At 41.1% G+C, this 19,903-nt stretch overlaps 4 protein-coding genes across 5 annotated transcripts; 1 reads left to right on the top strand and 3 right to left on the bottom strand.

Moving 5' to 3' along the window:
* The first annotated feature begins 643 nt into the window (after window positions 1-643).
* On the top strand, window positions 644-9,785 carry clcn6 (chloride channel 6). Its single transcript, XM_058050580.2, has 23 exons — window positions 644-809; window positions 1,191-1,250; window positions 1,331-1,396; window positions 1,687-1,752; window positions 1,836-1,902; window positions 2,010-2,116; window positions 2,727-2,853; window positions 3,145-3,212; window positions 3,416-3,474; window positions 3,556-3,688; window positions 3,820-3,933; window positions 4,068-4,234; window positions 4,347-4,458; window positions 4,550-4,679; window positions 5,448-5,601; window positions 5,831-5,987; window positions 6,084-6,190; window positions 7,036-7,222; window positions 7,917-8,077; window positions 8,182-8,338; window positions 9,150-9,257; window positions 9,327-9,452; window positions 9,529-9,785. The coding sequence occupies exons 1-23, from the start codon at window positions 738-740 to the stop codon at window positions 9,607-9,609; spliced, it is 2,586 nt and encodes an 861-aa protein (XP_057906563.2). The 5' UTR covers window positions 644-737; the 3' UTR covers window positions 9,610-9,785.
* A 782-nt stretch (window positions 9,786-10,567) lies between these two features.
* On the bottom strand, window positions 10,568-11,552 carry nppa (natriuretic peptide A). Its single transcript, XM_058051798.2, has 3 exons — window positions 11,430-11,552; window positions 11,046-11,364; window positions 10,568-10,778 (listed from the first exon to the last, which is right to left on the bottom strand). Exons 1-3 carry the CDS (start codon window positions 11,538-11,540, stop codon window positions 10,774-10,776), a joined length of 435 nt encoding a protein of 144 aa, XP_057907781.2. The 5' UTR covers window positions 11,541-11,552; the 3' UTR covers window positions 10,568-10,773.
* A 2,263-nt stretch (window positions 11,553-13,815) lies between these two features.
* Window positions 13,816-14,575, bottom strand: nppb (natriuretic peptide B). 2 transcript variants are annotated; one of them, XM_058052225.2, is made up of 3 exons: window positions 14,441-14,575; window positions 14,108-14,372; window positions 13,816-14,022 (listed from the first exon to the last, which is right to left on the bottom strand). In XM_058052225.2, exons 1-3 carry the CDS (start codon window positions 14,549-14,551, stop codon window positions 14,006-14,008), a joined length of 393 nt encoding a protein of 130 aa, XP_057908208.2. In that variant the 5' UTR covers window positions 14,552-14,575; the 3' UTR covers window positions 13,816-14,005. The 2 variants fall into 2 exon arrangements, with proteins under 2 accessions (XP_057908208.2, XP_078652768.1); XM_078796642.1 differs by having other exon boundaries at window positions 14,108-14,333.
* Window positions 14,576-16,622: 2,047 nt separating this feature from the next.
* On the bottom strand, window positions 16,623-17,534 carry nppal (natriuretic peptide A-like). Its single transcript, XM_058051892.2, has 3 exons — window positions 17,413-17,534; window positions 17,029-17,330; window positions 16,623-16,773 (listed from the first exon to the last, which is right to left on the bottom strand). Exons 1-2 carry the CDS (start codon window positions 17,494-17,496, stop codon window positions 17,031-17,033), a joined length of 384 nt encoding a protein of 127 aa, XP_057907875.2. The 5' UTR covers window positions 17,497-17,534; the 3' UTR covers window positions 16,623-16,773; window positions 17,029-17,030.
* Window positions 17,535-19,903: the final 2,369 nt, after the last annotated feature.

Below are 19,903 nucleotides of genomic sequence, written 5' to 3'. Positions count from 1 at the left end.
TGTCCTGTTTTTGGACATCATGCAAGAGATCTTTACTGGATTTGTAAAAAAAAATCAGTTTGATCAGCGTATATTCATTTGCCTTCTGCTTGATTTGATTGTTTTTGTGTTGAAAGCTCAAAGCATGGTTGACCCCTCCAAGATAAGAGCTGCTACAGAGTGGTCTTTCCAAATATTTTTAATCAATTAACGATTTTTTGGTGTGCTCTGCTAAATAGAGCAATTGTGTTTCAATACAAAAATGTAATGTCCTTACTGTCGACTTCAGCCATAACTTCTTTATAAAACTGAAAAAGTACAAAGTATTTCTTCAAGATCAGATTTGCCAGCGGGCTGTTGGTGTGGCGTATAACAATTTCAATAATAAATTTGATATTACTCATTTAAAAAAAACATTAAATTTACATTTGCAAATGTTTAAATATTTATTTTTCATGAAGCGTGACTATTACTAAACATATTTGTCAATGTGGGGCGTTTACTTAACCATACGTCTTACGTCACTTTGGAACACTGTTTACAAGTCGTGGGAAAAGTAAGAACTAGAACGTTTTACCTTGTGTTTTAGAACAACAGCGAATATCACCGATTTCAAATAAATAGTTTTGTTTTGTTGTTTGTTTATCGGCCATTTATAACATAGTTTTATTGTATATAATGGACTCTGGCACACATCTTTTCCCTATTATTTTGTTTTGTCTAACGGGCATTGAACGCAGCATGACACAACAACGAAGATGGCGTGTTGTGGGAACTGTTTCGGCTGCCGACGTTGTAGCGAAGAGGAGACACGCACGCCAGAGGAATTGGTAGGGAGCTGTTTAATTTGTTCACTACAACAAGTTTACGTGGGAATTTACGAGTGGAATATTTATTCGTTTTTGTATCGAATTGACTCAGAAGTCCTGGTTGGGATGCTCAAGCCCTGTGCTACTGTATTGTTAGCATCAATTGTAACTTATTCACAACCATATAACAAGAACCAATCTATTAACGTCACTGTTATTGTGTCAAGTGAGGATATTGCTTGTCTTAACCTCACACCACTTTTAAAGAAACACTCACCTCCTGCTGCATCATAGTGTGGATTTTGGAAAGCATGCATTTGCACTGATTATTGTGTGTGTGTATGTTTTATTATTATTAGTTGATGCTTATTTCAATAAATCGTTTACCTTATTCTGTCACAGACAATTCTTGGGGAAATCCGAGATGAAGAAGAAGAGATTCTGCCAAGGAAGGACTATGAGGTGAGATAATCATGAATAACGATGGAATGCTTTTATTATTCTGTGTTGAAAACATTGTAAGCCTTTTTTTCTTTGAATAGAGCCTGGATTATGACCGATGTATCAGTGAGCCCTATATGGAGCTCTTGGAGGGGATGGACAGCAAGGTAAGACAAGTTTTAGTGCAACCCGGGAGGGGCATTTGCAGCTTGTGGTTGGATTTTAGTGGCCTGTGACACATAATAAAGTGAAAAATTATAAAAACATTTGTCCCTTGAGATGTGTGTATATTTACATGTTAAGTGTGATGCATTTATGATGCATTGTAGTTGTCCACTACTGCAAACTATACCCGCTGCAATAAACACAACTCAGTCAAAACTGGAGATCATTATCTTTTAGAGGAGCTGTGTGAATCATGTCATGTCATTTTTGCTATTTGTTGTATTTTGAATAGAAAGTCAAAAAGTATGAAGCGCTACGATGGATGATGGTATTTGCTATTGGAGCATCAGTAGGATTGGTATGTGCTTCTGGAATTTTTTATGTATTTTTTTTGTCCTTTAAAGATACCGCTGGTTAATCTCAAATTCCTTTTATTTTTAGGTGGGCCTCTTTGTGGATTTCTTTGTCCGCTTCTTCACCAAGCTCAAGTTTTCTTTGGTGGGTTACTGTATCCTTTTGTAAGCCTACAATGGCTTTGCCGCATCATACGGCATGAAAAAGGGGCTTCGGTGACCAATGATATCCAGTTGTTCTGCTTTACTTTCCATCCTTCAGCTGTAGAGGAGTGCAGTGAGAAAGGTTGCCTCCCTCTTTCTCTACTGGAGCTTCTGGCTTTCAATATGACCTTTGTCTTTATTTCCAGTATGCTAGTCCTTATTGAGGTAAGACTTTTTCAGTTTTGACATTACCATTTCCAAAGGCTGTCACTTGAAAATGGTTAGAGATAAAGGCATACTGTAAATTACAAAAATCATCAGTATGACTCGGAGTTTATGATGCGAGTAGATGTACTCATCTAATTTAAATATTATGACATCACCAGACTCAGAATGTGTCAGATCCCTGTCTCCAGAATACCCAGTCATCAAAATGTCTGATGCACTTGTGATACTTTTGTCATCTCTCAAGCAAACCCAGCCATCATCAAAATGATTTACAGCAGGATCTTGAACACCACTGTTGCCTCAACCGTTACTCCCATTATTACTAAGATAGATACAAAGTATCTATCTATTATGCCTGTGAATATTGTCTTTCACACAGGTTATTGTATTTTCATATTATTTCTATCTATTAGCAGCATATTTTTTGCCAAGGTGTATCCCACGGATCGTAACACAAATGCTGCTATTTCTGTGTTGTTTTTTTTTTAACATTCTCGCTACCTTGTAAAACCACCACGGCTATGACTCAATTCTCAAATCGCTCCTATGAGTTACATTACAGTATTAACTGTGGGGGTGTGGGGTGTTTTTGTGTGTTGTTATTCAGCCTGTAGCTGCAGGTTCGGGGATTCCAGAAATTAAAAGTTACTTGAATGGAGTGAAGATTCCTGGAATCGTACGTTTGCGAACTTTTTTCTGCAAAGCCGTCGGTGTTTTGTTCAGCGTTGCTGGAGGTAAAGTATGTTGATGAAACTCAGGTCAATGTATGCTTCCTGTGTGTATCAATATGTGGGGTATGGTAAAAAAATGGGCTGTCGTGGAGTAAACATGAGCACATCTTATTATATGATATCATCTAAAACAGATGAAATTGTACAAGGATGTCAGAAAATGATAAAATGTGTATACGGTGTTATATTTACACCATAAACAAATCTATGAATGAACACACATGTTAAAACATTAAAATGTGTTTAGATTTTCCAAGTGTCAATATGACAGTGAATGTGTTTGTGTCCACTCAGGTCTTTTTGTGGGCAAAGAAGGTCCAATGATACACAGTGGCGCCATTTTGGGAGCTGGCCTTCCTCAGGTACACAGAAACACATGCCCACATCTGGTGGAAGCCATTTAATTTAAAGCAGGGCCTTTTCTCTCCTTTGCGATTGTTTTTCTACATCTTCTCCCACTTCAATTGTGAATGATGGCGAGCTTATGTGGACGGTTAGACTGTGGAGCCACCAACCATTTTTGAGGGTTGTTTTTATTTGGGTATAAGACGTGTTCTCCTTTCAGTTTCAGAGCATCACTTTTAAGAGAATCAAATTCAACTTTCCCTTCTTCCGAAGTGACAGGTATAGTTTGTTTCTCAATATTAAAATACCGTGTGTGGAGTGCTCCTAAAAGATCTTGTCCTGTTTTTTTTTAACCTCAAGGGACAAGCGAGACTTTGTGTCAGCTGGTGCTGCTGCTGGGGTCGCTGCTGCCTTCGGCGCTCCCATTGGGGGAACCCTCTTCAGCCTGGAGGAGGGTTCCTCTTTCTGGAACCAGGCCCTTACTTGGAAAGTGGTAAGTCTCTCTATTTGAATTTGAAAGGAATCACAATGAAATAATGCTATTATTTCACCAAAGACATGATTTATCTACAACAAAAACACATCTCCTGACCTCGCTGCTACTTTTTACATCTTGTGTTACAGCTCTTTTGCTCAATGTCAGCAACATTTACCCTCAACTTCTTCCGATCTGGTATAAACTTCAATAAATGGGGCTCCTTCCAGCTTCCTGGTTTGCTCAACTTTGGAGAATTTAAGGTAAATTAATTGCAAAATAATCTGATTAACATATATCAATTGTTTTTCTAGTATAATTTAAAATTGTGAGACTTTGCCAACACCCCACATTTGCCAAAAATCACCAGGCACCATACCACCGTTTTTTTTGTTAGTGTCCTGATGGAGATAAAAACTGCCACCTGTGGACTGCAGTCGACCTTGCCTTTTTTGTCTTAATGGGCATAGTGGGTGGACTGCTGGGGGCGCTCTTCAACTGCATGAACAAGAACCTCGCCAAGTACCGAATGAGACACATCCACCCCAAGGCCAAGTTTATCAGGTGATGATGTGACTCTTGCTGCAGGGTGCCGCTGACAGACGCACACACTGTCAAAGAAGTCTATCAGTGACATGTCTTGTTCTATTTCAGCATTTATGTCTTGTCTTTTTAGGGTTATAGAGAGTCTGCTAGTCGCCATGGTGACGTCAGCGGTCGTTTTTTCCGCTTCCATGTTGTTGGGTGAATGCAGAGACTTGTACTCCCCCACCGGTCATAACACCACAGTAAGCATAAGCAATTACATTGCAGAGTATAATCACCTTAATGTGAAGTATTTCGAATGCTCACTGCATTTCCAACCCCTCCCCATTTCAGCTTTCTGCGGGCCAGGATATCAACTCGACCATCCGCCAGTACTTCTGCAGCAATAAGACCTACAATGATATGGCTACACTATTCTTCAACCCACAGGAAGCTGCCATCCATCAGCTTTTCCACCAGGATGGTGAGATTGGAACAGATACACGTGGATTAAATTGTTTTCACTGAAATGTTATCAGTAGAGATGCACAATATTTATTTTTCAAACTAATACAGATACTGATAACTTTCTGCTTCTCAAGACAGATACGGAACTTATTTACCTGCTATTTACAGTGACACCTGAAAGTAGGAAACTCCATGGTGGATAAGAAAAACTGGACCTGTAGATTTGTCCTAGTCAAATATGACATTGCTACTATAACAACAACAAAAAACATTGTTTTAAGTTTCCCCATAAGGTACTGCTTCTGAGCAATGCATACCCTGGGGCGCTGCAATGACGTCAGCCTCCCTCTGGGCTCCAGGCGTTGCCGCACCATCCATCTATGTTGCTTGTCCCCCAATGAACTGCTCTTCTGGCAGTAATGCATTATGGGTAGATGTTAAAAATAGTTGCTTTTTGTTATTTTAAACTTGTATTGGTACATGTAATGTATCCTTGGTACCTTTTGAGTGTTAAGTTACTGTGTGATGAGTTTAATGTTTGTAAAATGACACTGTCATAGCTGGCGTTTCAGGTGGCTGGTAAAGAAGTCACTACCATGATTGTTTACAGTTGAGATCATTTATCGTTTATCTGAGCTATTTTTAATGTTATCATTTTTATCGGTATGACAATAATTATTGTGCACCACTACGTTATAGATTTTTTTTTCCTGTTTATGCTTGATCATAGTAATTTAATATTAACTGACTCTCAATGCTGCTTGCCTCCTGTCCCCACACTCAGGTACCTTCAGCCCTGTGACTCTCTCTGTGTTCTTCCTACTGTACTTCCTGGTGGCCTGTTGGACGTACGGTGTGTCAGTTCCCAGCGGGCTCTTCGTCCCTTCACTGCTCTGTGGGGCTGCTTTTGGACGTTTGGTTGCCAACATCCTTAAAGTGTAAAAGACAAAAACAATCATCTTAATCGTCTGCAGGTTTACATTCGGTATTGACAGGGCAACTTTACTGCTTCCTTTCTTGGGTCTATTTATTTCATGAATCCCTCTGATGAACCCTATACAGCTTTATTTGCATTTAACTTTGAATGTACTCTGCTTTGCGACCTCTCATTCTTATTCCAATGACTGGAGTGATACCGGTTCTAGCTGTGTGTCTATCCTTTGGCAGGAAACTGGGGATCGATATCTATGCTGGAACTTTTGCTCTGATTGGAGCTGCTGCATTCCTCGGAGGAGTGGTCCGGATGACCATCAGCTTGACTGTCATCCTCATTGAATCCACAAATGAAATCACATACGGACTCCCCATCATGATCACCCTCATGGTATGCTTTTTATGGTAATTGTTTTAAAATAAATTATTTCCCGTATCAAGCATCAAATCATTCCATTACTTGCCTTGTTTAACATTTGATCACCAGGTAGCAAAGTGGACAGGAGATCTCTTCAATAAGGGCATCTATGACGTTCACATTCAGCTGAGAGGAGTGCCGCTTCTAGAATGGGAGACTGAAGTTGAGATGGACAAGTACGTATGTTTTATTTCTGTACATTGGACCTACAAACAACTGTCTTCAAAAAACAATTCAGTACTTTCATACAGTCTACATGTAAAAGTGGTGTATCCATTTACACATTTTGACCATAATGGAGAAGTAGAAGCTCGGTTATTGAATTACAGAATCTCATTTGCAGAACCGAGGTCGTGGTTTTTACTGTAAAGTGCTCACATGTTGTGGGTTTATTACATGGAGCCATAAAATGTTTGTCTATCAACCTTCCGACAAGGTGTAGCAACTGATTACTGTACAATAACAATGCACACTATATCAAATGTATGGAAACCAAGGCAAAATTTTAGATTTTCCACTGTAACCAAAAACCGCGCTAATCGTGGTGTTTGGTATCTGAGGTTCCATTGCAATCATTCATTCATTCATTCATTTTCTGCTGCTTATCCTCATGAGGGTCGCGGGGGTGCTGGAGCCTATCCCAGCTGTCTTCGGGCGAAAGGCGGGGTACACCGTAGACTGGTCACCAGCCAATCACAGGGCACATATAGACAACCATTCACACTCACATTCAATTCGGAGTCGCCAATTAATTATTAACCTAGCATGTTGTTGGAATGTGGGAGGAAACCGGAGTACCCGGAGAAAACCCACACATGCACGGGGTGAAAATGCAAACTCCACACAGAGATGGCCGAGGGTGGAATTGAACCCTGGTCTCCTAGCTGTGAGGTCTACGCGCTAACCACTCGACCGCCGTGCCGCCTCCATTGCAATCAGTTTCAGAAAATGAACGATGTAATCAAGTTATTAACAACATGAATATGACGGTTCTTGTTTATTTTCCTCTTATCTCCAAAAGGTTGACAGCCAGCGACATAATGGAGCCCAACCTGACATACGTGTACCCCCACACCCGGGTCCAATCTCTAGTCAGCATCCTGCGTACCACCATTTATCACGCCTTCCCTGTGGTCACAGAAAATCGTCAGAACGAGCGGGACTTCATGAAGGGGAACATCCTAGTCAGCAACAACATCCACTTCAAGGTACTTCCTCTTCCAGATGATTATTAACTGAAAAAATGAGATTTTAAACATAACCCCTATTATTACTTGTATTATAACCCCTCAAAATTGTAATATTATGAAGTATCGAAGTAAGTCTAATCAGGGAAGCCCAGACTTCCCTCTCCTCCAGCTACTTTGTTCAGCTCCTCCCGGTGGATCCCAAAGCATTCCCAGGCCAGATGAGAGACATAGTTTCTCCAATGTGCCTCTTACCGGTCGGACGTGCCCTGAACACCTCCCCAGGGAGGCATCCAGGAGGAATCCTGACCTGAGCCACCTCCTCTGGCCTGGCCACTAGAAGCTCGCCATTGGCTCCAGAGAGAAGGCCTGGGGATGTTCTTTTGTTGCATTAAAGTCTAATGAGCCAGTCTTTTTGTCTGGGTCTTCTCCGAGGACCTGTTTGTCTTAGGAGACCTAACCAGGGGCATGAAAGCCCCCCCAAAAGCTTAGCTCCTAGGATCACTTGGACATGTAAACTTCTATACCACAATAAGGTGCTAGCTCATTAATAAATGTTGAATAACTGTTTAGGGTATTGAAAATAGACATTCATATGGCTGCATCCATTATTTGAAGTGTTTTCGTTTTGAAAAAACTCCAAAGAGCGAGGATCAACTGCAAAAGAAGTTCCTTCATGAACCCCCATCCTCATGCACGGTGAATTGTCATGTAGAAATCCAGCATTGTGTCACGTGCGAGTGAGCAACGACGACGTTGCCAGTCGATGAAGTCATATCCCTCCAGCGAGCTGAGGAACGTTTGTGACGAGCAGCGTGCTGTGGTGGAACCGGCCGAGGAAGGAGAAGATCTCTTACAACAGATGTTGGAGAGAAGGTAGCACACACACACACACACACATATAAGAACATCGTCTTACCTATGGAAATACAAATGACTTCAATTATCATATTGTTTCTGCATTGATATGCCATCTTTAGACATATGCCCTACCCCAACCTGTACCCTGACCAGTCTCCCAGTGAGGAGTGGACAATGGAGGAGCGTTTCAGACCACTCACCTTCCATGGCCTCATTCTGCGCTCTCAGCTGGTCAACCTGCTCACGAGAGGCGTCTGTTACGCTGAAAACCAGTCGGTCAGTAAAAACAGACACTTCAGTCTTCTGGATTATAACCAGTTTCTAATTAGAACACTTTGTGGCAAGACAGATTGGATCAGGACCGCAGCCGGTGTGACCCCCGGGGTTAGCGTTGCTCATGATCTTGAGTTCCACAAGTGGTTAGAAGCACTCTAGTTCACTTAAAGGAAGAGGGTGTATTATTAGACTGGCGGGTATTACTAGAGAGAACATTAACTGCAATCACGGTACAAATGCAAAAATGACACCACAACATGTAACTATGGGGTTGCTACATGCTACAACTCACATTAAACATGCTAATTTAACAACTCTTCCGACGGCTCGGGACCCCCTGTTTAGCAGCTGATCAAAATTTGAAGACCATAGCCTTAAAAAGTCCAAATCCATCTTCTATGTTCTGGTATCTTGCTAACAATGCAAGGGTAACATTCATTCATTCATTTTCTACCGCTTTTCCTCACAAGGGTCGGGGGGGGGGGGGTGCTGGAGCCTATCCCAGCTGTCTTGGGGCAAGAGGCGGGGTACACCCTGGACTGGTCGCCAGCCAATCACAGGGCACATATAGACAAACAACCATTCACACTCACATTCATACCTATGGACAATTTGGAGTCGCCAATTAACCTAGCATGTTTTTGGAATGTGGGAGGAGACCGGAGTACCCGGAGAAAACCCACACATGCACGGGGAGAACATGCAAACTCCACACAGAGATGGCCAAGGGTGAAATCGAACCCTGCGCGCTAACCACTCAACCGCCGTGCCGCCCGCAATGGTAACATGTTTGAAATAATCCTGTTCACAGAGTGCCACTCAGCCCAGATTGACATACGCAGAGATGACAGAAGATTACCCACGTTACCCTGATATCCACGACTTGGACCTCACCCAGCTCAGCCCCCGCATGATTGTGGTACGGTCCATCTCGGCAGCCACTGTTTTAAACAACATTTGTTAGATTCAACACTCACTGTTTTGACAGGATGTCACTCCTTACATGAACCCGAGTCCCTACACGGTGTCACCCAACACCCGCATCTCACAAGTGTTTAACCTGTTCAGAACAATGGGCCTGCGACATTTACCAGTGGTCAACGCAGTTGGAGAAGTGAGTGGGAGTGTTATTTAAACATATTTTGTTTCATATTTATGTCTGACCTTTTTTCATTCTTTTTCCATTCCAGATTGTGGGGATTATCACAAGACATAATTTAACCCACGAATTCCTTGTCGCCAAACTACGACAGCACTACGTCACGATTTAACCTGAGCTGACCATTCCATGTTATGTTCATTCTTGTATATTATTTTCTTTTTTTTTAACCCCAATGGTGTCTTATCGTTGACTAATTATTTGTACACGATACCTTTTGTATAACCTGTGCAATGTTTATTTTTATTTAATTATATTGCTCTGCAATATTAAATGTGTCAAAAATGATGCATTCATGATCCTGACACCTTATTTTGTCATATACACACTTGTCCCATAATAAGGTGTTTTAAAGTTGATTACTATTTATCTATTTATCTAAGTGCACAGAGCTTTATTTATAATTAGGATTTTTATACATGAGGATTTTTATTTTTTTATTTTAGAATTTTTATTTGCAATTGATGTTTCTTTTTCTTTTTGTATCTTTTTTTTCTTTCTTTTTTTTCCCTTGGTACTTTATTGAAAAATTTTACAAGCGCCGATCTACTGGATCAGCATTTAATGTCAAATTTTGTACCAATTTTGAAGTGTTGGAAGTTGTTTCCATAGTTACAATGGACTATGATCACCAGATTGTTGCGATGGGAGGGTGTGCACTTCACCTTAACGGTCTGCAGTGACATACTAAATGTAACTTGACATTGCATTGTCACCGTGCATCACTGTGTGTCGCTGCAACTCACATTAATATCTCCCTTCTGCTGCTTGTCATTTGAATTCACCCAACTGTAATGAATGGATGAATCACTGCCACGTTTCCCCTCATGAATAACGTCAAACGTCTCACTTTGTTTGGACTGGTTGGAATCAAGCATCTTATGATATTACCTTTTAGTCACGGTCTGTCCATCCAAGCGTTGTCGCCGTTTACGTCATTCTGGTTGATTATATTTTTAGATGACAGCACGGTGGTGCATGGGATTTGCACATATGCCTCACAGTCAGTAGGTGTGAATTTTACTTTGAATTGGAGACGGTTGAAGTTGAAGACACTTTTTCTCAAACAATGAACTATGGAAAATATGTTTTTATTAGTATTTTTTGTCTCGGACCACATGCAGTAACAGGGTGTTTTCATACAGCGTACAGTGCCATGATAAACAGAGATGCACACGTGGCATATGCACATTTTAAATACAGAATCTTATATTCAATTTGTCATCTTTGTTGATTATTGAGGAAATACTCCTGCACGTGTCCTACAGGAGTCAGCCTAGCCTGAAAAAAGACAGAGAAGAGATCACATACTGTATGTTCTCAATAGCAGTGTCTTATTTTTACAGTATACGTATAAGTTTTCTTCCTGTTTACAACATATTAGCCTCCAATATTCATTGTTTTGTTGATTAAATAACATGTGATATAATATAATAAAAAAACTATTCAGTGAGGAATGATGGGGAAATATTACAGGATTTAAAAAATAATAATTTTTCTGTTGAAGCAGTTAGAATATAAATTGGTGCCACTGTGCCAAGCGCTCACCTCTGGCATTGTTGCAGCCCAAACCGCTTGCATTCCCAATGCGGTCCATCCTGGCACCAAAGCAGCCTGACGTCCGCTTCCTGGCAGTCAGCAGCAGATCCATTAGACGGTTCCTCTGACTCATAGCCCTGCTCTGGGCTTCGGAGAGTGGCTGGGCTCGGTCCGGTGTCACTGGTTCCTGGTCTCTGTCCTGCTCTGGGTTCCATGCTCGGTTGGTTTGGCTGCGCTCTGGTTCTTGGTTAGCCGTTGCATAGTCCGTGTCAGAGGTGTCTTCCTGGGCTACTTCGGAGAGAGTCTCCTCAAAGCGTTCTAGTAAAGACTGAGATGGAGAATGCATAGTGGCAAGCTTTACACAAGAGAAGATGTCCTCCTGCAGAGTCTTACCTTGAGCTGAGTCAAGTCATCAAGTGAAGAAGTTCTTCCCAAAATGTGACCTCTAACCAGCGTGTATTGACACAGCAGGGGCAGCAGGCCCCACAGGACCACAACCCTCATGTTATCCTTCAATTGCAAGTCACAAAGCCGGAATCATCTTATATAAGCACAGCAGGGCCGTCGATGGCTCATCCTCTTGCATATCGCCTCAAGTGCATTCTAACACTTCTGCATGATAAGGCTGCCGGTCAGATGTACTCTCAAGTGGTGCTCGGAGGTGGCTGCTGTGTGCATGTGTTTGTGTGAGGATACATTTTACATGTCTGTGTACCATCACCCTTCCCGGCAAACAGCGGCATGACCTCAGGAGCCATCTCAAAGCTGTGAGCTCAGACTTGGTGTTTAGTCACAAGAATGCTCACAGCATGCGGGCAAATACCCATAGTAGGAGAAAACAGTTCCTATCCAATGTGGCAACACTCTGCCACAGTTTTTCAAAGATACATGAATTAATAAACCATACCTATTATCAGTTGTACATACTTACTGCCTTTTTCCGGTATAAACATGGCTAAATGAAGTCATTCAAAGACGCTGTGATGCTATGTAGTACTCTACAGTGGTCAATAGGTGAGAAACACAAGCACCAGACTTGATTACCTGCTTTTATTGTAGGTTTGAATCACCTCACAACAGGCACACTAATCCCTAATAAAGATCCCTCGTAAAAACACAGAGCTTTTGTTGTGGTGGTATCCCACACAAAACTAAAAATTCAGCTATAAAACCCTGATATCCCTTCCTGTTTGTGGCACCAGAACACATGGGTGGGCAAACAACGGCCCCCAAGCCACATGAGAACTATTTCCAAATATTTTTTTCAAATCTTTAACATGGAAAGTGTAGCTGGCAACATGACTTGCAGTGCTATTGTGGCACGTTTGAGTCCTCAAAGTAGTCGGATGCGATCTCTAGTGTGTACAAAAAAAGCCTTCCAAACAACACGACCTACTGCACCATGTGGTCATACCCCTTCATTCATTCATTTTCTACCGCATGTCCTCACAAGGGCCGAGGGGGTGCTGGAGCCTATCCCAGCTGTCTTCGGGCGAGAGGCGGGGTACACCCTGGACTGGTCACCAGCCAATCACAGGGCACATATAGACAAACAACCATTCACACTCACATTCATACCTATGGACAATTTGGAGTCACCAATTAACCTAGCATGTTTTTTGGAATGTGGGAGACAAAAAACACACCCATATGTTCCTGCCGCAAGGCATGCTGGGTAACTTGTTGATTTTTACTCATTCATTCATTTTCTACCGCTTTTTCCTCACGAGGGTTGCAGGGGGTGCTGGAGCCTATCCCAGCTGTCTTCAGGCAAGAGGCGGGGTACACCCTGGACTGGTCGCCAGCCAATCACAGGGCACATATAGACAAACAACCATTCACACTCACATTCATACCTATGGACAATTTGGAGTCACCAATTAACCTAGCATGTTTTTTGGAATGTGGGAGACAAAAAACACACCCATATGTTCCTGCCGCAAGGCATGCTGGGTAACTTGTTGATTTTTACTCATTCATTCATTTTCTACCGCTTTTTCCTCACGAGAGTCGCAGGGGGTGCTGGAGCCTATCCCAGCTGTCTTCGGGCAAGAGGCGGGGTACACCCTGGACTGGTCGCCAGCCAATCACAGGGCACATATAGACAAACAACCATTCACACTCACATTCATACCTATGGACAATTTGGAGTCACCAATTAACCGAGCATGTTTATTTGGAATGTGGGAGACAAAAAACACACCCATATGTTCCTGCCGCAAGGCATGCTGGGTAGCTTCTTGATTTTTACTAGTTTGCAAAATATATCGAGGAAGTCGTCAGAGAAGTAAACAAGGATTACTTCTCTATCCAATGTTGATATCCAATGTAAGCCTTTGTGAAATACTGATTCAAAAGTGTGCTATCCGTGGTGCTGAAGTTGATTATTTCGGTTTTAACTTAAACACACAACAATGGAAAATGGCTACAGGAAGATGCAGAAATAAAACATGTGGGTCTTAAGCCGCATTTAGGTAACAATGTGTACACTTTTGTGGCACTTTAACATCTTGTCTGTACTGGTGCTCATTTTTGATAACAAATATACAAAAATAATCTATTGACAAATGTAATATATATAAATATGAGGATGGGATAATGTTCCTGTTGCAGTCAGCTTTTTCTTTGACACAAATTGCTCATTTGATTGACTCAATGATTATGATTAACACTGTTGCATGTTACTCTAAGGTGAGGTAAATACATATGACATATATGACACATATGACATATATTTATGAAGTCTGGTATAAAAAAATAATGTAGCTTTTTTGCTGTTGTAAACATTTATTAAATTACTTTGGGGAAAAAAGCAAGCATGATGGTGTACAGATGTTTAAATAAATATATTCATAAGGCACAAACAAACAATTTTAATAAATATTAGCCAATAAATATCAAATGAATAGAAAATATCTTTTGGTAGAGACATTGCAGTTGCCCAAGGTTATATCATAGATGGTAAGACTTCATCTTGATTTTGAATCTGCAAGAAAAGAGAATGATAAATGTGATAAATACAGCAAATTAGGCAGATTTGAAATTTATATCAAATATACCCCCAGACTTACTGTTTTTGCCAACACTGTTGCAGCCCAGAGAGCTCATGGAACCTACTCGGTCCATACGGCGACCAAAGCAACTAGAATATTTTCTGGAGGTGTCGCTCCGGATGCTCTTCAGGTTTTTAGCTGAGAGGAACTCCCTGACTGAAGGTTCATCCAAAGCATCCAGCGGCAGCTGTGCATTGGCGTTTGTGTTCAGGTTGTCAACAGGGTTCCTCTGCTCCATCTTGGTCTGCATTGGAAGTGACTCCTCTAATTTGTGAAGGAGCACCTACACACACATAATGAGGTACAGTATGTTAGCTTTTAGAGAAGAATTAGCCAGATTTTTAGACCTACCTCTAAGATGTCCATGTCACTGGTGGTCAAACTCGTGCTGACTGGATATGCATTAGGTAGTTGAAGGTGCAAGATGAGAAGAAAGCTGCAGGCGATGATAGAAGAGAGCATCTTTTCTTATATCTAGAAGTTCTTTCAGAGGTGACCTTTTTTTTGGTTTCTTTGCTGAACAGCTTGTGGATTCTTATGAAGCCCATAAGACCAACCTCTAGTCTTTTATACACGAGCTCCATCCATGAAGGTATGCCAGGAATTGGACTGGCATTCCTGACACCTGGTCCTGATAACCCAAGCTGTCGGAAACGACTCCTTTTAAAGGGTTGTCTCTCAGAAGTGGGGCATTCATATGACATAGCGGCATCCATGCACTAGCAGAAACATACCAACACCACCTAACACGGGACCTCCTTGTCACAGGCCAACGGGAAGTAGTAAACCACCGCCCATTATGTGGGTGTGATGTTGCTAAATTAAGGAGTGTGTGTGTGAGAGACTGTTGATGGTTGCCTTCATAAGGACAAACTGGATCCAGACTACCAGTCTGCTAGATGGTTCTTCAGACATCCTATTGGCTTTTATGACACTTCCAAAAATGACCTGAGACCTTCACGTGGCAGGAAGCAGCACAAAACCTGCCATATGTACTTCTCAGTTATTATGTATACTTTTATCATCATCATTGCATTATTCATTCATTCATTCATTTTCTACCGTTTATCCTCACGAGGGTCGCGATTGGGTGCTGGAGTCTATCCCAGCTGTCTTCGGGCGAGAGGCAGGGTACACCTTGGGCTGGTTGCCAGCCAATCACAGGGCACATATAGACAAACAACCATTCACACTCACATTCATACCTATGGACAATTTGGAGTGGCCAATTAACCTAGCATGTTTGTTCAAGAAAAATTGGTAATTTTATGAGGAAAAAATCTGAATATTCCAAGGAGAATTTACATTGACAACTAACTACAAGACAAAAAGCAACTTTATTCCTGGAATTTTTTTTCTAAAAATAAATAAATTTTTTTAAATCTCGAGAATTTTGCACTTTTTCACCTGATTTCACAATTTTTGTCCTACCTTTCACCCTGGACCGGTCGCCAGCCAATCACAGGGCACGTATAGACAAACAACCATTCACACTCACATTCATATCTATGGACAATTTGGAGTCGCCAATTAACCTAGCATGTTTTTGGAATGTGGGAGGAAACCGGAGTACCCGGAGAAAACCCACGCATGCACGGGGAGAACATGCAAACTCCACACAGAGATGGCCAAGGGTGGAATTGAACCCTGGTCTATCATTGCATTATTTTATTATCATTATTGTTGGTGTGGGAGACATCCTATGTTTCTATTGTCATAGTGTCCTTTTACACTAAGCTCATGACCGTAGGTGAGGGTGGGTAAACGGACAGCACCCTAGAATAGACTCTCCCAGGGAGGTTGAGGAGTGTGATCCCCCTATAGTTGGAACACACTATGAAAAGGGGAACCACCACCCGGGTATACATAATATCATAAAGTAATAGATATAATTCAATATATATAGAATTTTTGTATATATTAATATAAATAAGGCTGCACGGCGGACAAGTGGTTAGCGCGCAGACCTCACAGCTAGGAGACCCGAGTTCAATCCCACCCTCGGCCATCTCTGTGTGGAGTTTGCATGTTCTCCCCGTGCATGTGTGGGTTTTCTCCGGGTACTCCGGTTTCCTCCCACATTCCAAAAACATGCTAGGTTAATTGGTGACTCCAAATTGTCCATAGGTATGAATGTGAGTGTGAATGGTTGTTTGTCTATATGTGCCCTGTGATTGGCTGGCGACCAGTCCAGGGTGTCCCCTGCCTCTCGCCCGAAGACCACGACCCTCGTGAGGATAAGCGGTAGAAAATGAATGAATGAATGAATATAAATAATTACCTCCATGTACGTATGTACAGTATATATTAATGTTATTACTTAGATTTGATATACACTAATCTAGTAATTTTAGAGATAAAATAAACATAAATAAATGAATAATATATATGTTGTTCTGTGAATCTTCTCTAGTATGCTCATACAGGAAGTTTAATAGTAGGCATACAGACATAAATACATGACATAAATAAACCAACCACAGATCACTTGTATGCAAATTCCTTTACTACAATATGATATAATACAAGGCAACTGTATTGTTAACAACAAAAATCAATGCAAAAATAATAAATAGCCTACTATCACAATAAGGTATGAAACGGGAGGCTGTACAGTGGTGTGTAGAAACAAAAATAGAGATGTTTTTTTTTTTACGTTGCCGATGGATCTGGATGGCGTATGCCTGGCAAACAGAAAAAAAGATACATTTCTATTATTGCATCATTGCTACTGGTCCCCTATGTGTACTGTAGTAGGCAATATTTTAAGTGTATAGTACAATTAGAACTACTATATTAATCATTTAATTATTTGTAATGTATACAGAATGATGAAATTATTATTATGAATATAATATATGAACATGAAGCTACCGGTACATGACATACATCATTATGTGATTAACCACAAAGCATCGCATCTCTCCGGGGGTTCTTACCCTCAGCATCCCAGTCCGCTGAAAGATCCGATCCTATCCAAGCGGACCCCAAAGCAGCTCCTCAGCCCGGCTTTCTTGTATCGGCTCCAAGAGCGTTTTGAGGTCCGGAACAGGTCTTTGAAAAGACGAGAAATTGTGTCTGTTTTAGCCTCCAGTGCAGAATTACTGGGATCTGAGGAGTCCAAAGGATGCCAGTCTGAATCCCTGTGCTCCGACTTCACTGCGGTGCCTCCTCTGTCTTGCATCTCCTCTGAGGAGTGATGAGATACGTGATTAATCTCTTCTAAAATCTGCTTCACACTCTGGCGGGAAAGGAATTGGAAACATGTTTACAGAGTATCTGCAGTGCAAATGGATGAAAAGCAAAAAGGGAATTGAACTTACCAGTAAATCAGACATGGGTTTGCTTCGAACATAATTCAGCAGTAAAAGCAGATTGAAGCAGCAAAGAGACAAAGTTAGGTTCATTTTCTTTTTTCTTTGTGCTGGAGTACGACTCAGCCTGACTTTCCCTTTGTTGCTTTGGTTCTCAGCATAGCCAGGTGAAGCTTTTATAGTGAGACCTGAGGACGTCACCGGGCCTGGAAAATTAGCGTGCCGTGACTAATGTTGTCACATGTGGGAGTACAAGCACGATTGAGTATGAATATGAGGGCTGGGACACAACTGAGTTTGGACTATTAGGACAGGAATACATTTGTGCATTCCCAGATTATTTTACTGCCATAAATCCAATGAAAAGCAACAGAAGAAGAAGCATGAATGGGAACTTGGAGAAAGAAGTTTTGGTAGCCTTGCCTGTTGTGGTTCAGATGTAGACACCACCTCCAGCACTTCAAAGTGCCCAAACATCTCCTGGATCAGTGATTCCCCAAAGGAATATTTCTAAAATGGCTTTAAAATATTTAATATACAAATATTTTACTTTATTTATTTTTTATTGCTTAGGTGATACAGTGCATGTAACGCAGGGGGTCTCAAACACGCGGCCCAAGTTTGAGGCCCCCGCCTTAATATGAAAGTTTAATGTTAGTGCGACCCGCGCAAGTTTGATATGGAGGCTGTATGGTATCATGTACCCAGAAAAAATTATTACGTTTGATTAATGTTCATGTTAAAGGTTAAATAACTGTTAATAGTTATCCTCCCTATCCGTGTGGAAGTGGTAAGTTTTTGGCTATTTAAGTTTAAAGGAAATAACTTGAAGGCTACCGTTTAGGTCGCTAGATGTCTAGTTTGCGAGTTAGCATGTGTCTCAAGACCCTGAAGTTGTGCAATATGTTGTAAATAAAAAGAGTATAAATGTGACTATAGTCGTGTTTTGTCATGTCTACAGGGCTCTAATAATGCTTTGTTCATTTTAATCTGAAAAAAATAATTTCTTAAGTTTTTTTCTCAAGTTTTTATTATTTGCCGTTTTATTATTATTATTATATTTATTTATTACTGATTGATTGATTTTCTTTATTCTTGATTTGTTTATTTATTTTTCATCTCATTTTGTGAAGAAAAATAAAAAGTAAGATATTTGAGAACAGTGGAATGTTTTATCAGAGCTTTTTTGTAGAAAATTGGAACCAAAGCAAAGTTTTTTTTATTTTTTTGTTTTTAATAAATGCGTTTTGTTTTTTTTTTTGGGAAAACCAGTCTCACCCAAACCCGAGCTCCAGTGGCCCCCAAGTAAATTGAGTTTGAGACCCCTGATGTCACGTCTAAGTAAGGGGTCAGCACAGCCGAATAGGTGCAGATTCTGGAAGAAATGGAAAGCTTTCTGTACTGGTTATTATGTGTAGTTGCTCTATCGGAGTCTGAAAAATGAGCATTAACTGGTTGCCTTTAAACTTTATTAGTGGCGGTGGTTCCGTTCCAAAACTGCACACACATTTCTCTGTCGTTTTTGTCACAAAAGCAACGCAACAATTCACGGCTAGACCGTCACGGTTAGCATATGCATTCACAAAAAGGTTGTTTTTTTGCACATTGGCTGTGTTCTGTGTATCAAGAGGGCTGAATTATTGTAAAGCATCCATGTTGTTTCTTTTAATGCATTCATTGGCTTGGCTTCTTTAGCGCTTGTTTGTGTCTTAGTCAGTTTAGTCAGTTTGCTTAGTACTGTCTGATTGGATCGGAGAGAATGTTATTGCTGTCTACTGTACTTTAATATACTATGCTTCTTGGTAAATATATTGAAAAAAATGGTGCAGTTGATCACTAATCAAAGCAACTAAAGAAGTTTCACCGCTGTATCTGTTGTATTTACGTCCTACATGGACCATCACATCCAGCTGTGAGCCTCAAAGGCTAATTGGAAGAGTGTGTGTGTGCCTTTTTGTGCTTCTTTTAAGTGTTTGACTCACGCCTCCGACTCAACCTCCGTTCACGCAGACTCGTACTAAATGATGAGCGATTAGCCCTGAACCCTGTGAGCCTGAACTGGCTTGTGGAGGTGGATGTCTGCTAATTGACATTTCCCCAGCCGCTCCACTGGAGGGCCATTATGGTAAATTGACTCGGGGCCTCATGGCAGCACTTCCTGCTTCTCATGTTTTTTTATGGGAGAAATCACTCACATTGACATCAAAGTATCAACAATGTTTTTCATGAGCTGGAACCCAAAGTTCTGTCTCAAATTTTGTTCACAAATCTGTCCAAATATGTTAGTGAGCATTCATCATAAGTGTGGCAAATCAAATCAAATTCCTGATGGACTGCATGATTATTGCCTTAGGCTGGCTACAATAAAAGGCCGTTACAAAATGTGTCATTTAACTGTATATTGGGGGGTGTTACGAAAGGGTCTGAAACCCAGCCAGTACCGTCTATGAACAGACACCATTCATTTCCAGACCTGACCCCTACATTTGATAACAAAAAA

The sequence above is a fragment of the Doryrhamphus excisus genome, linkage group LG15 (genome assembly GCF_037039965.1).
Source record: "Doryrhamphus excisus strain RoL-2023G ecotype Guam linkage group LG15, RoL_Dexc_Guam_v1.1, whole genome shotgun sequence".
NCBI lineage: Eukaryota > Metazoa > Chordata > Actinopteri > Syngnathiformes > Syngnathidae > Doryrhamphus > Doryrhamphus excisus.
This window is presented reverse-complemented; position numbering and strand designations above follow the sequence as displayed.